General features: G+C 36.1%; 3 protein-coding genes across 4 annotated transcripts; 1 reads left to right on the top strand and 2 right to left on the bottom strand.

Moving 5' to 3' along the window:
- The first annotated feature begins 2,421 nt into the window (after positions 1–2,421).
- Positions 2,422–3,186, top strand: LOC117620575. Its single transcript, XM_034350684.1, has one exon. It carries the CDS (start codon positions 2,422–2,424, stop codon positions 3,184–3,186), a length of 765 nt encoding a protein of 254 aa, XP_034206575.1.
- A 1,621-nt stretch (positions 3,187–4,807) lies between these two features.
- LOC117621749 lies at positions 4,808–5,116 on the bottom strand. The gene has a single exon (XM_034352301.1). It carries the CDS (start codon positions 5,114–5,116, stop codon positions 4,808–4,810), a length of 309 nt encoding a protein of 102 aa, XP_034208192.1.
- A 755-nt stretch (positions 5,117–5,871) lies between these two features.
- Positions 5,872–10,029, bottom strand: LOC117622242 (dihydroorotase, mitochondrial). Of its 2 annotated transcripts, none has more exons than XM_034352845.1 (9): positions 9,899–10,029; positions 9,642–9,777; positions 9,395–9,540; positions 9,136–9,317; positions 8,438–8,574; positions 7,453–7,618; positions 7,186–7,302; positions 6,806–6,966; positions 5,872–6,251 (listed from the first exon to the last, which is right to left on the bottom strand). In XM_034352845.1, the coding sequence occupies exons 2-9, from the start codon at positions 9,669–9,671 to the stop codon at positions 6,057–6,059; spliced, it is 1,134 nt and encodes a 377-aa protein (XP_034208736.1). In that variant the 5' UTR covers positions 9,672–9,777; positions 9,899–10,029; the 3' UTR covers positions 5,872–6,056. The 2 variants fall into 2 exon arrangements, with proteins under 2 accessions (XP_034208736.1, XP_034208737.1); XM_034352846.1 differs by having other exon boundaries at positions 9,642–9,719.
- Positions 10,030–13,000: the final 2,971 nt, after the last annotated feature.

The following is a 13,000-nucleotide window of genomic DNA, read 5'->3' as shown; positions in this document are numbered from 1 at the left end:
ATACGAGCAGGTAAATTATTTTCACATTATACCTATAAATGTGTTGGCTTTAATATCTCTACAATATCCCCATAATTGGTAAATTACAAGTTATATTATTGCATAATAGGAAATTATTAGGTAAATTATATCCAAAATACGTTTATTAAAGTTGGATATATTATTTGAATAGTAAGTAAATTTATATTAGGTACATTATTTTTCATAAAAGAAGTAATAGGTAGTTATGTTTTCAACATAAAATTGTATGTTCACTATTATATATATAAAACAATAATACAATAGATAATTAATCACGTATATTTCATGAATAAATAAATATTTATTTTTTTATTAAATAAACTGATTAGGTATGTTAAATCTTATTGTTAAATTTAAAAAAGTTTTCAAATTAATTTATGCATCTATTTGGGGATCTTTCCAAATTCAACGTGTGTCATTATTAGTTACAGTCCAATCAAAAATTGTTTCTATATTGGTTCCTATATTAATATACAAAATGCAATAATGGCTTAATTGGGGTTATTTTAGGAATCAAAAAGTACAATAAATTCAATTTTGCGCATGATTAGGTAACTTACCAAGTTGGATCCTAGTCATCGGTTTCATTTAGAAAAAAACAAGATTTTATTCAAACAAAAATAAAGATATGGGTTTTAGTTGAGGAAAAATGATTTTGAAGAGGTTAAGCTAAATTTTAATAATTTGATCGGATAGTGTTCTAGATATGTACATATAAATGTATTTAAGATTTGATTTTTCTCTTTACAGGTTGACACATTTTTGTCTCAAGGTAAGAAGGATGAAGCATTTAGACATGGCTACGGTCATAGAAGGCAATTGCATTGGGATGGCTCGATAAGTTAACGACAAAGGTCTTAACCAAGGAGACCCTAAGAGAAATGAAACCGGACACAGATACTAAGAGCATTTTTAGCAGCTAAGGCTGGACTCGGGCTGGTGGGGGTTTAGGCAAAAAAGTGGTTTCCAGCAACAAAATCCAGCCCGGGCAAATGGTGGGACCCATAAGACTGGGCTGGCCCGAGGGCAAGGCTGATGTCAGCGTGCTGACGTCACGTAGACGTCAGCCCTGCGTCCAAATTTTTTTAAATCGTCCACGTGGCGAGCGCTAGGCTCTCCGATCATATTTTTTCCAGCAATCCAACGGTAGCCAATGTTTGTGCAATAAAAAAATGAAAAAAAAAGGATAAAAATTTAAAAAAATTACTGAATTTTTTTTCTCTATACCTTAATTCCATTTTCAACATTTAAGCAAATGTCTTTGTCCTTTTACTTTTATTTATTTTTATATTACTCAATTTACTTAAGTTTACAATGTAAATAAGGAAGTACCCCTATTTGGATTCAAATAAAAATACTAGAAAATCAAATTCCCATCAAATCAAAATATGAAAAATCGGTTTTAGTGCAAAATACGATTTATGCTAAAAATGATGGCTCATTAAGTCAATATATACTTCATATTAAAATTTCATAAAATCAAGTTTTCTTATTTGATGTGTAAGGAATAAAAGCCGCCAAAAATTATCTTGAGAAAATAATTATTCCGAAAAATCATTTTTCATACTTAGTCAATATTGCACCTCTGCTACAAAAATTCTGGGTTCGCCAATGTCTATAAATACCAACCAATACTCTTCACTTTTAACACCAAATCCTCATACTTTTTTTTCCTATAAATACCAACCAATACAACTAATAAAATAAAATCTTATCCGAAAATATTATCCAATATGAATAGTATTGACAAGTAGAAACCAAAAAATCTTATCCGAAAATATTATCCAAATTAATTGTTAAAGTAAAAAAAGTTGTGAAAAAAATAAAAAAATATGAATAGTATTTGCCATGGCAAGCCTAAACTGCTGGAAACACACTTTGCTAAGGGGGGCTAGGGCAGCCACCATTCACGTGAATAGTAGCTGCCCTAGGGCTCCCCTTGCCATGACAAGGGGCTAACTGATGGAAATGCTCTAAAGAATAATCAAACAGTCAAACGAAATCCCAGATTGGGATTTTCTCTTTAAGCTCATGCATGCATGAGAGAGAGAGAGAGAGAGAGAGAGAGAGAGAGAGAGAGAGAGTTTCATGCATGAATCTTGGTCATGAGTCATGATCAAAATTTGTGAATGCTATTTTTCCTTTGGTCAAAGCATCCGAGAATGCTTTCTGAATGAATTTAGAATACAATCGCATGCGATTAATATATGGGAATACTCATTCCTGTGACATGACTCTAACATCAAAATTTGATTTCCCTTCTCAATCCAGACCTTAAAAACCGCTCCTTGCCCAGCCACTAAAAGGTGATATTTGAGTTTTCTTGAAGCTAATTTGGCATAAAAGAAAAATAAAAACACCTATCACACATCTAGTATTTTGCATATTAATAAGGATAGGATGAGGGTGATTATTATTACTTCATGGGGACACAAATTTTGCATAGAAGTGAGTCTCAAAGAACCCGTTGTTGAAATCAAAAGAAAGATAGAACAAATCTTGGGTGCCCCAGTGGCTTCACAAATCCTTGTAGTCTCTGGCTGGGAGTTATTAGATGGACTAGACATGGAAGATTATCCAATTATCACTGAAGGTACAAATATTCACCTCACCATCAAATGGATGGGGCCTCCTTTAAATTCATACCATTCTAGTAAAATTCAAATTACCATAAAGTTTTCAGCAAGGCAACTTCACGTAGAGGTGGAAAGATCTGAAACCGTGCGTAGCCTTAAAGAAAAATTACAGATCATGGATGGTACCCCCATCAAAAGAATGTCACTCTTCTTTTCTGGGATTGAGCTACACGAAGATTTTCGCAATTTAAGCGAGTACGGCATAAGTGAATTTTCCGAAATCATTGTGTTCCTCAAGGGCATGAGTCGTGTAAGGGATGAGCTTCCCGTGAGAAGGCTGAGTGTAGTGGTACAAACTTCTTCGAGTTTACTTAATGCTGCCATGATTCCATTGGAAATGAAGGACTCAAGCACAGTTAATGACCTGAGGCAATTGCTTTTGAGCAGTAAAACTCTGCCAATTGATGAGTATTTGTTCATACACAAGCAGAGGATCATGAGGGACAATTGCAGCCTCAGATGGCATGGTGTTGATGATGGAGATTTGTTATATGTATTTAAAGGCGCTGTTTGTCGCAGTGGATATTGAGATGCAAGAATAAACTACAAAAGTCTTGGTTTAACCACCTATAGAACTTTTATGGTAGTTGTATTAACTATAGACAAAATTAGTAAGGCAAAATTTTAGCATGACACTTGACCACCTCAATTATTTATCTATTCATGTACTTTTTTGCGACATTTTTCTTGTACCAACGGCCCAATAGGAGCCGACTTATGTCTAAATCATGCACTATTATTATCCACATTTTAATTACATCTAAGTTCAATACTTTGGGTCGGATTAGGTCCAATGGACCTTCAGGTGTGGATATTTAACTTAAAATGTCTCAGTACAATTAGAAATGGACCATCTACATTTGAACTTATAGTTTGTTGTTGTATTCTAATTCTCCAATAAGATCCAAGCTAAGGTAATCTGCCCGTTACAACACTCGCAATTTCCAAGGATGACATTCCCCGCAACCCACCTCCTCCAACAAGGCTTTCTTGAGCCTTGCTTTTAGGAGCCCTTATTCCACCTAGTTGGCCGCCACTAGGACTTCCTAGAGCCTTTGACTTTGCTTCACTAGCCCACTCAACCTTTCTCCGTTGGTCTACGAATTTGTTTGAGTCACCTCATCAAACATGTTAATGGCTCCACCTTGAACCAAGTGTGATGTATCCGAATCAAGTTATGATACCAATTGTTGTACTAATGGGCCCAATAGGAGTCTACTCTTGACCAAACCGTGCACCGATATTGTCCTCCTTAACCACCTAGGTCCAATACTTAGAGTTGAGTTATGCTCAATAGAACTAATAGATGTGGAATTTTAACTTAAAAAAATTTATGTGGCATCTGGCACAAAAAAGAAAGTACATGTGCTATGTGACTTGCACGCGACTCTTTTTAAAGGAAATCCTCACAGTCTTGACAACATATGATATTTTTCTACCAAAGTTTAGTTTAGATCGTAAAATGTTGCAAATAAATAAAAATACAAACAAAGTTTAAGGGGTCAAAGTTTCCAACGACTTAAAGTCCACGTAGTATTGCTGAAACTTTCCCAATTATTAAGTACAAAAAAAGTCTTGTTCTTAAGTACTCAAAGTTAATATTGCCCTAATCAATTTATTTGAGACTACTCAACACGGTGATTCTATGTTAAAACTTAATGAATATATGTTGGTTAGGCCATTCGACACTACATGATTAGGGCAATTATCCCATTCCTTTGCACCAAAGTTCAAATTTTCCTCTCGATAAATTAGATTAATTTAACAAAGAAAGTAATTTAGACTATTTTCTCAACAACCAAAAAAAAAAAAAAAAACAAGTAATCTAGACTATCACTTATATATAAAAAGATATTTTAAAATGAATTAATGCTGTGTAAATTTCTAGAAGAGAAAAAAAATAAAGAAACATGCATAAAAGCATATTACAACATATTACAAAAACAATTTAATTTGCACTACAAAAAAGCCACTTATCTAATGTTTGTAAAGCACTAGGTAACAAATGATTATCCATACCATCAGAAGGTCATGAATAAAAGAGAAAAGAAATATATGACTCCCAGATTCACTATCTGCTATTTTAATCTCCCTCTCATTTTTCCGTGATTTCTCCCTTGGAATGTTTGGTCTTCGGCATGGGAGCTCAGCTATGCCCACCCCAAGAGAGAATCAGGCCAGGTAAGTAGAAAACGGTGAGTGGAGCCATCATCAAGGGGATCAAAGAAGATATAGATGTGGGACTCATCTTGAACTCCATAATCAACGAGCGAAACCCCATCATCGCCATCGTCCTTCGTCATAAGTCTATGATCATCAGCGCCGAGAATCAAGATCATACGGTCGTAAGGGAGTTTCTGTTGGGTTTCAATCTCTCGCTTTAGATCAGCAACCGTGGCATTGTTGTCCACTTGAACATAAAAGAGACTTCCTGTCAAATTCTCTACCACCACCTTCATTGTACAAGACAAATGCTACCTTTTTCCATTTCTACTTATCAAACACATTTAATAGAGAGAGAGAGAGAGAGAGAGAGAGAGAGAGAGAGAGAGAGAGAGAGGCAATTGCGTAGGAATTGAAAGGTGGTCACGTATGCTGCATTCCCGGTAGTTAGTTTGTTGCATGCTGATGGAATGGGCTGATTTTTAGTGTTAAGTAAGTGTGATAATTTAATGCTTTTCCTGATTGGGTAAATTTTGCGATGTGACAATAACACCGTGACGTGATGTTATCAATTCATACATATTAATGTTATACCTTAAAATATATACTTATTAGTATCACATCTTATAATTTTGTTGGTTGACAACACCACGCAAGTGTTACATTAAAAACAAATCGTACCTCCGGATTAGATTGGATTTCTAAGTGTAAAGAAATTAATAAGTTTTTGGCCATGCAAGCTCAAACAAGAATGTATGAGGAAACAAAGCATATGGGAGTGCACGCAGATAAAATGGCAATAAATGAAAAAAATAATGGGTACTTGTTTATGCAAGGAAATGAAATTGAGCAATATCCGCTAAAGAAGAGATACAAGCTGCAGTGTTGCAAAAACCAGATACCTAATCAGTAATTTATTAAAGCTTTTCCCACACCTACGAGTGGCAAAGAATCTTTCTAATGTTCTACTTATGAATGATTTTTTTCTACAGAAATTACATATTCAATTCAGTCTTCATTTATTTCCTGGATATCACAATCAGAAGATCGATCAAGCATTTAAAACATGTTATCAATTTTAAATTAAGCTTCACAATCTGTATACATGAAATAAGCATAAAAACCGGGGTCCCTTCCAATTCGAATTTCCAGCATTACAGGGGTGAAAATTAGGAGAAAGATGAATGATTAACAGGTAAATTCCAACAACTTGGTCTTTGAGTACGGAAAGATGAATCAGTTGAAGGATGGCTGCCATTCAAGTGTTTCCCCAGCAAACATTGGAATGATTTCTCCAAATGGAAACGAGAAGCAGTCTGGTACCTTAAATGAAGTCTTGCTCAGCTTTATCTTTGACGTGTTTCGAGGAAGTCCATAGAAGTCTGGCCCATTGAAGCTTACAAAGGCCTCTAGCTTGTCAAGAGCACCTGCCTGAAATAAGCAAAGTTTGTAATACCATGCTGTGTCACTGACATGTAAACCTATTGGCAGCAGAAATGTAGCAAATATCACAGTTTTCATTTAAATATATAATAGAACAGACACAGAGTAAGTTGATGAAACTGCCAACCTATCTACTCAACTCAACTGGAATACCAAATGTATAGGGTCAGCTACAAAGTTCCTTATTTGGTAGAATTTGTCATAACTATATTTATTTATTTTTCCAAGTGTAATAACTAGATTTCACTGCATGATTATCTTGACCTTCCTTCACTCCTTGATTCTCCTACTTGGATCAGCTCACTCTTTTGCACTGTGTATTTGTATCTCAACATTACACATGACCAAGTTATATTTAATCACCAACCTTTTAGATCCTTAAAGATTTCCCAAACTTCCCAATTTTTCCTGTATACACATGACCAGACTATGTTTTTATGATGCCTCACTGGTTATATATGAAATTAACCGTTAGCACGAAGAAAGTGAAACATAAGTGCAAACAGGAAGCTATCAACATAAGCAGATACCCGAATTATTACCTCTTCAAAGACCTTGGCATATAATGATAGAGCAACAGGGGCACTGTATACACCAGCACACCCACAAGAAGATTCTTTTCTTCGTCTCTCATGAGGAGCACTATCAGTTCCAACAAAAAATCTTTTACTTCCACTAGTTACAGCTGACACGATAGCCTGTCCTAGATGAGGAATAATAAATCAGCTTGGGAGAAAGAGAGAGAACTAAAAAAATACTTGATTACTTATTTTGTTGTTTATAAATCACAAGTGAAACATGCAACTCCGCAAGATCAAATAATTTGAGAGTGCACCACGAGGACAAACCAGCAACAGTGCTTGAAAGTCCAATTTAGCACATAAAAGGTTTGCAGCATCTGAAATATTTTAATGTAACTTACTGTGAATCTCTCTTTTAAGTACAGGCAGACAGTAATTGTGAGGCTGCAATCCCCCTTGGAAAAGAGAATTTCTATTCAGAAGAAGATGTTGTGGAGTAACTGTGGCTGCTACAAAACCTAGAAAATAAAACTACATGAGATTGGCATGTTCAATTCAAAACTTGTATAATAAGGAAATCCAGTTGTTGAAATGCATCTCTTGTCCAAAAAGAGGAAAATTGTGAATGTAAGAACCCAGATGTGTTGCGTTTAACTGATTATGCATACCTTCTTTGCAAGACTCTACGAACTTAACAGCATCCTTAGTAGTGACATGCTCCATCACAACCTTCAGCTGTGGAAGTCTTTGGATTAAAGGTTGTAAAACAGTGTCAATGAAAACCTTTTCACGATCAAATACATCAACGTCAGCATCTGTAACCTCTCCATGAACCTAAAATAAAATAGCACAGGATGTTCGTTATAGGTTGTCATTCCAGATGATGTCGTCAACAAATGGACTAACAACACAACTTGTGAAGGAAAGAAGTACACTTCAACACGTAATCCATTATATGTTGTAGTACAACTTACATTAAAGTTAAACAATGAGTCAGTTAACAGCTCGAAATTAGGTAAAACCATGCACATGTATAAGGAAATGTCTGTAAAATCTATTACAATAAGGCCTATATGTAGGCAATTCCATAATGACAAGAAAAGCCTTAAATAAGATTTAACAAAACGTAATAATTAAAACTCCAAATGATAACACAATTAAAACCCTAAATGATAACACAAAAGGCAAGTAATTGTAGTATTCAAATTCTAGGAAATATAAACACAATTATCTAAGCTTCTGCATGTGCCTATAATGGGAAACCTCCGGTATAATTATAAAGAAAACATTACAATTTATCTTAAATTCCAATTCTGAATAATAAAGAAAAAAGTAATTTCTGAGCTTCCTCCTCTACCTAAAATTAACTGCTTTCTTCAACAAACATGCCAGCAAGATGTAAATTGTGAAGACATCAACCTGAAATTGGGGTCTGATTTTACTTGACTTAATTTACAAAATAGCATAAGGATCTTTAAAAACAACGCTGGCCAGCCTAACATTGTGACTATAAGGAAATAGCTGCTTTAATGAATTTTCTTTTCATGTCCTCAATTACAATTGAAAGAAAACATACGATCAAAACTCCCTAACCAACACTTCAGTCTAAGCAGACAAAGAAAAGAGTTCAAGCTTTTGAGGCAGTAAGAATACCAGCAGAGGCATATTCTGTTGGGCCATCTCCTCAAGGACAGGTAGGCATTTTCCAAAAAGATCTGTAACCCCATCTTGAGAATTTGTTGTGGCACCAGCAGGGTACAACTTCACAGCATACACAACCCCACTTCTTTCTGTCGATATAATCAGAATCAACATGGGGCACTATTCTCTAATCTAAGAAAGTAAAGAAAAAGAAAGAGAAATTTTAAAAACGAAAGTGCATATTCCATTTTGAGAAGAAAAGCTATATTTAAAAAATGCCTGCATGCATCTAACTAGCCAATGAATGATAAATCATATAAATTGGACCACTGATAAATCATATAAACTTATCACAAACAAACAGACAAGAAAATTATTAAACGAAGGAAAAAAATAATAATAAAAGGTTGATACATACGGTGGCAATATTAGAAAGGAAAAACTTTGATGAGGCATACAAGGTTTAGCAGTAGAAACATACCATCAATTTGTAATACTTAAAGAAAACAAATACTAGAAAATGGATAACTATATCACCACGGATAATATCAACTCTCAGTTATGCTATCATCATTTTGAATCGTGAAAAAACAAAAAGAATGATAAAACGAAGATTTTTGAAGCTTTAAATGGGTTGACTAGAGTTGAAGCATGATTTAAATTAAAAACACCAAAAGCTAGCTGCATATCAAATAAAGTGGGGGGCTTACTTGCAAGCTTGATCTCGTTAGGATTTGTGGTATCTGTCAAATAGAGAGTCATAAGAGGAGTGAAGTCGCTACCGGCAGGCAGTGCTTTCAAGATCGATTCTCGGTAAGACACAGCTGCAGCTGTGGTGGTGATGGGAGGTTTCAGATTTGGCATCACTATTCCTCTTGCAAAGTGACTTGCACTGCAGGTAATATTGACATCAGAAAACAACCCATAATCTACAACAACATATGTGCGCATATATCAATCAAAAGTAACCTGTGAGGAACTACAGCTTGAAGAAGTTCCCCGTCACGAAGGTGAAGATGCCAATCATCAGGGCGTGTTATAGTGAGCTCCATTTTTTTTCCTTTGTGCCGTAACTGGTTAGACCCTTCAAACTTTGCAGAGGGGAACTTCAATGCCTATGTCACAACAAAAATATTGAACAAAATCAAAACTAGAGAAACTTGGCAGATAAAAACTTCAATGCCATAGTATCTTAAGAAGAAGATAACAAACACACCTTGCAAGGCAAGACCAAACTCTTTATCATTCCAAATGCCCCCAAATGCCAGTCCTCTTCAAATTTGAACAATTTTGACTGTTTCCACAGAGGTAAAAGACTACATCATAAAATATTCTGAACAGGACCCTACTCCCTGAAGAATTGCAATAAATGTTGTCAACTCATGTCTCAGACAATAATTCAAACAGTTGGTGTGCGAAAATCCAAACCCAATGAAATGGCGTTAAATTCCGAGCTTGGTCTATATTACTTACAGAGTCCCAATTGGAAGGGCTGATGCTTGAGGCTGATAGTTTGAGAAAGCAGCAAAATCAGAACTTCACCTCATAGTCCTAGACGTTGCGAATGTGCAGAAAAAAAACATGAGTTTTCTAGTGAGGATCCAAAATTTGGAGACTAGTGTTTAAATATAAAAAACTGGAACGTGTTGAAACATGTATTTATTATAGATACAATCCAAACAGACAATTTTAAAAAATTATGCCAGATTTGAAATTTTAAATAAATTCAAATAGTTAATTAATTAAACTGGGGAAAAAATTTAAAAATTATGCATGATGTTTGAATTTTAAAATAATTTAAATATTTAATTAAATATTTTGTTTAATTAAATCATAAGCCCAACATTCTAAGGCCCATCTTTTGATTTATTGAATAGGGTTAATTTCAGTTTGGTATGTTGTAGTTATCCTTGCACTCTCAATCCGTTAAGTTAGGGGTCGTTATTGGGCTAGGCTCGGACCGGGCTTTACGTGTAACAACCCGATCCTAAATTAATAGTTAATTATTAATTTATTCTACTAAAAGACCATTATACCCCTAGAATATTTTATTAGGTTTAAAGTTGACTTTTTGACCTGGAAGGAATTTTGGAACTTTAATTGTGTCGTTGCGTAGAGCACGTCAATACGAGTTCGTAGACACGTAGTGGGCTTGAATTGAAGTTTTAACGAAGAAAATATGATCAAGTTACGATGAGGGGTAAAATAGTAATTTGCCAGATCATATTTTTAAATCCTCTCTCTCTCCTCTATGCGACACTCTCTCTCCCCCGAGCCTCCTCCCGCGAAACGAAGACCCGGGCACTGTGTGGCCGGATAACTCCACCTTCCGACCACCCCAGACAACGGCGCTGGTCCCATTCGATCCGACTCAAGCTGGCCATCATGACTCTCCAGATTCCCTGGCCGGAAAGCTGGAAACCAGTCGATGATATCGACTGGTTTTCTTGGGTTGTTCCCGACGACGCCACGGCGATTCCGGCAAGCTTCTTCATCGAATCAGGTACGATTTTTAACCCTCTCTGCAAGCCCTAACTATCTGTTGGGTAGGAATTGAACGATTGTAGAGTTTTAGGAATTGATTTTGGAACCTAGGTTTTTGCCGGATTTCAAAGTGAAATTCCGGCTAGTTGCCATCCAAATTGGACTCCGTAGTTGAACAAAATGCTCCACTCGACGAGTAGCATCTTTAGTAGGAGGGTGGCCCTTGATTTTGAAGTTTTCCGGCCACCGGTATCGCTTAGGGAACCCACGCGCTACCGGTCCCGTGTGGCAGCGCATGGGCACTGTAGCGGAGGTGCATTGTGTTCCAACATGATCACTTGGTTGTCACAAGCCCGTAGGCATGCTCATATATGAAATTGGATATTGTTTGATCGTCGATCGGATATCACATATTAGGCGATATCCGGGTTTGATAGGTTCGAACCGTTGGATCGTTTTGATTTTCAAAAATGTTGATCTAGGCACTTCCAGGATCGTATAGGATTCGACGGATTGTAAAACGGAGTCCTGGATACTCCAGAAAAGCCAACCCTAGGGCTAGGTTTATAGTAATCGTCCGATCGTGTTATCGTGATCAATCCGACCGTCCGATTGAGCCCAAACTCACGAGACATGTGTCCTAGGCATATTAGAACCTTTAGGGACTTCCGGATTTGCAAGGGAGGATTATGGCCTGGATAGAAGTGGTATCTCCGAGGCATGCGAGGATTGCAGCTTGGCTTGCGAGGATAGATAGTTAGTTATAGGTTGCGGCCGGGATAGAAGCGGTATCTCCGAGGCATGCGAGGTTTGCAGCTCTGCCTGTGAGGATAGATAGTTAGTTATAGGTTACGGCCCGGATAGAAGCGATATCTCCGAGGCTTGCGAGATTGCGGCCCGGCTTGCCATAAGGGTAAGTTGACGAATCAGGATTAGAGGTACGCCTAGGTGGAGAGAATTTTAGTTATAATATATTCTTAAACTAAGATAAGGGAGTTCAGTGTATGGCATACTTTTCAGTGTGTGACTGACATGAGTAGAGGAAAAGGACTATGTGTGGCTTGATCTCTCAGTAAGGATACGTAGGCAACCTAGTATTTTAAGGTGCAGTCACGAGGTCAAGTATTAAAAGGTAGTCCCGCTAAGTTATTATGAAATCAAACACTGTTCCGAGGATGTTCTAAGAATATGATTTGAATGTTGTTAGCATAGTGTTTTATTCAGTTTATTGACGCCTGAGGCCAAAATGAGATGATGCTTGATGATTTGTTATAATTTGTTACATGCTGGCAGTTGGGTTGTATTTGTATATACTTGTTTGACAGGTGGAAGGTTTAGGGAAATGTTCTTTTTATAAGGGAGACTTTGCCTAATTTTCAGTAGAAATTGAGCTTGGAATTCTGTGGTTTTGGTTAGAAGGGCTTTTTGGTCATTTGTGTCCGTCACCCGCCAAGTGTCGGACACGCATAGGGTTCGGCTCGGATTCCAAAGTGGAATTTGGGTCGGGTCCTTTCATTACGTGCTTTTTTAATTTTTTGAGTTGGGCTAGGTTTGGCCGAGGTTTCAAAGTCCAAGGCCCGAGCCCGCCCATTAGGCCTGGCCTAAACTGGCTTGACGGGCCAGGCCACACATGGGCCTAGACAGGTTGACCTTTTTTAAAAAAAAAAAATTTATAAGTCTTTTATAACTTTTTATTACAATTTTTTAGACAACATTAAAAAATTAACTTAGTTCATAACATGTGTAACACACAAAAAAAATATTTATTAATTTGTGCTACATATTACATTATTTCAATTAAGTATATAATAAGATGAACAAGTGCACTTCGATGTTGGTTGTAATACAATGTCTTTTATTAATTTTTGTTACAAATTTTTAGACAACATTGTAAAAATTACCTTACTTCTTAACAAATGTAAACAAAATAAAAAGTTTATTAAGTTATCCTACATATTATATTATTTTGATTTAGTTTTAAATAAGGTTAAGGATGAAATGTCATTTTCAAGGCACACTTTTTTCTTAGGCGAAATAAAATATTTTAAAAAATATTTTAAAAAAAATTAACTATATTATTTCAGATTTCTA

Source organism: Prunus dulcis, chromosome 3 (genome assembly GCF_902201215.1).
Source record: "Prunus dulcis chromosome 3, ALMONDv2, whole genome shotgun sequence".
Lineage (NCBI taxonomy): Eukaryota > Viridiplantae > Streptophyta > Magnoliopsida > Rosales > Rosaceae > Prunus > Prunus dulcis.
This window is presented reverse-complemented; position numbering and strand designations above follow the sequence as displayed.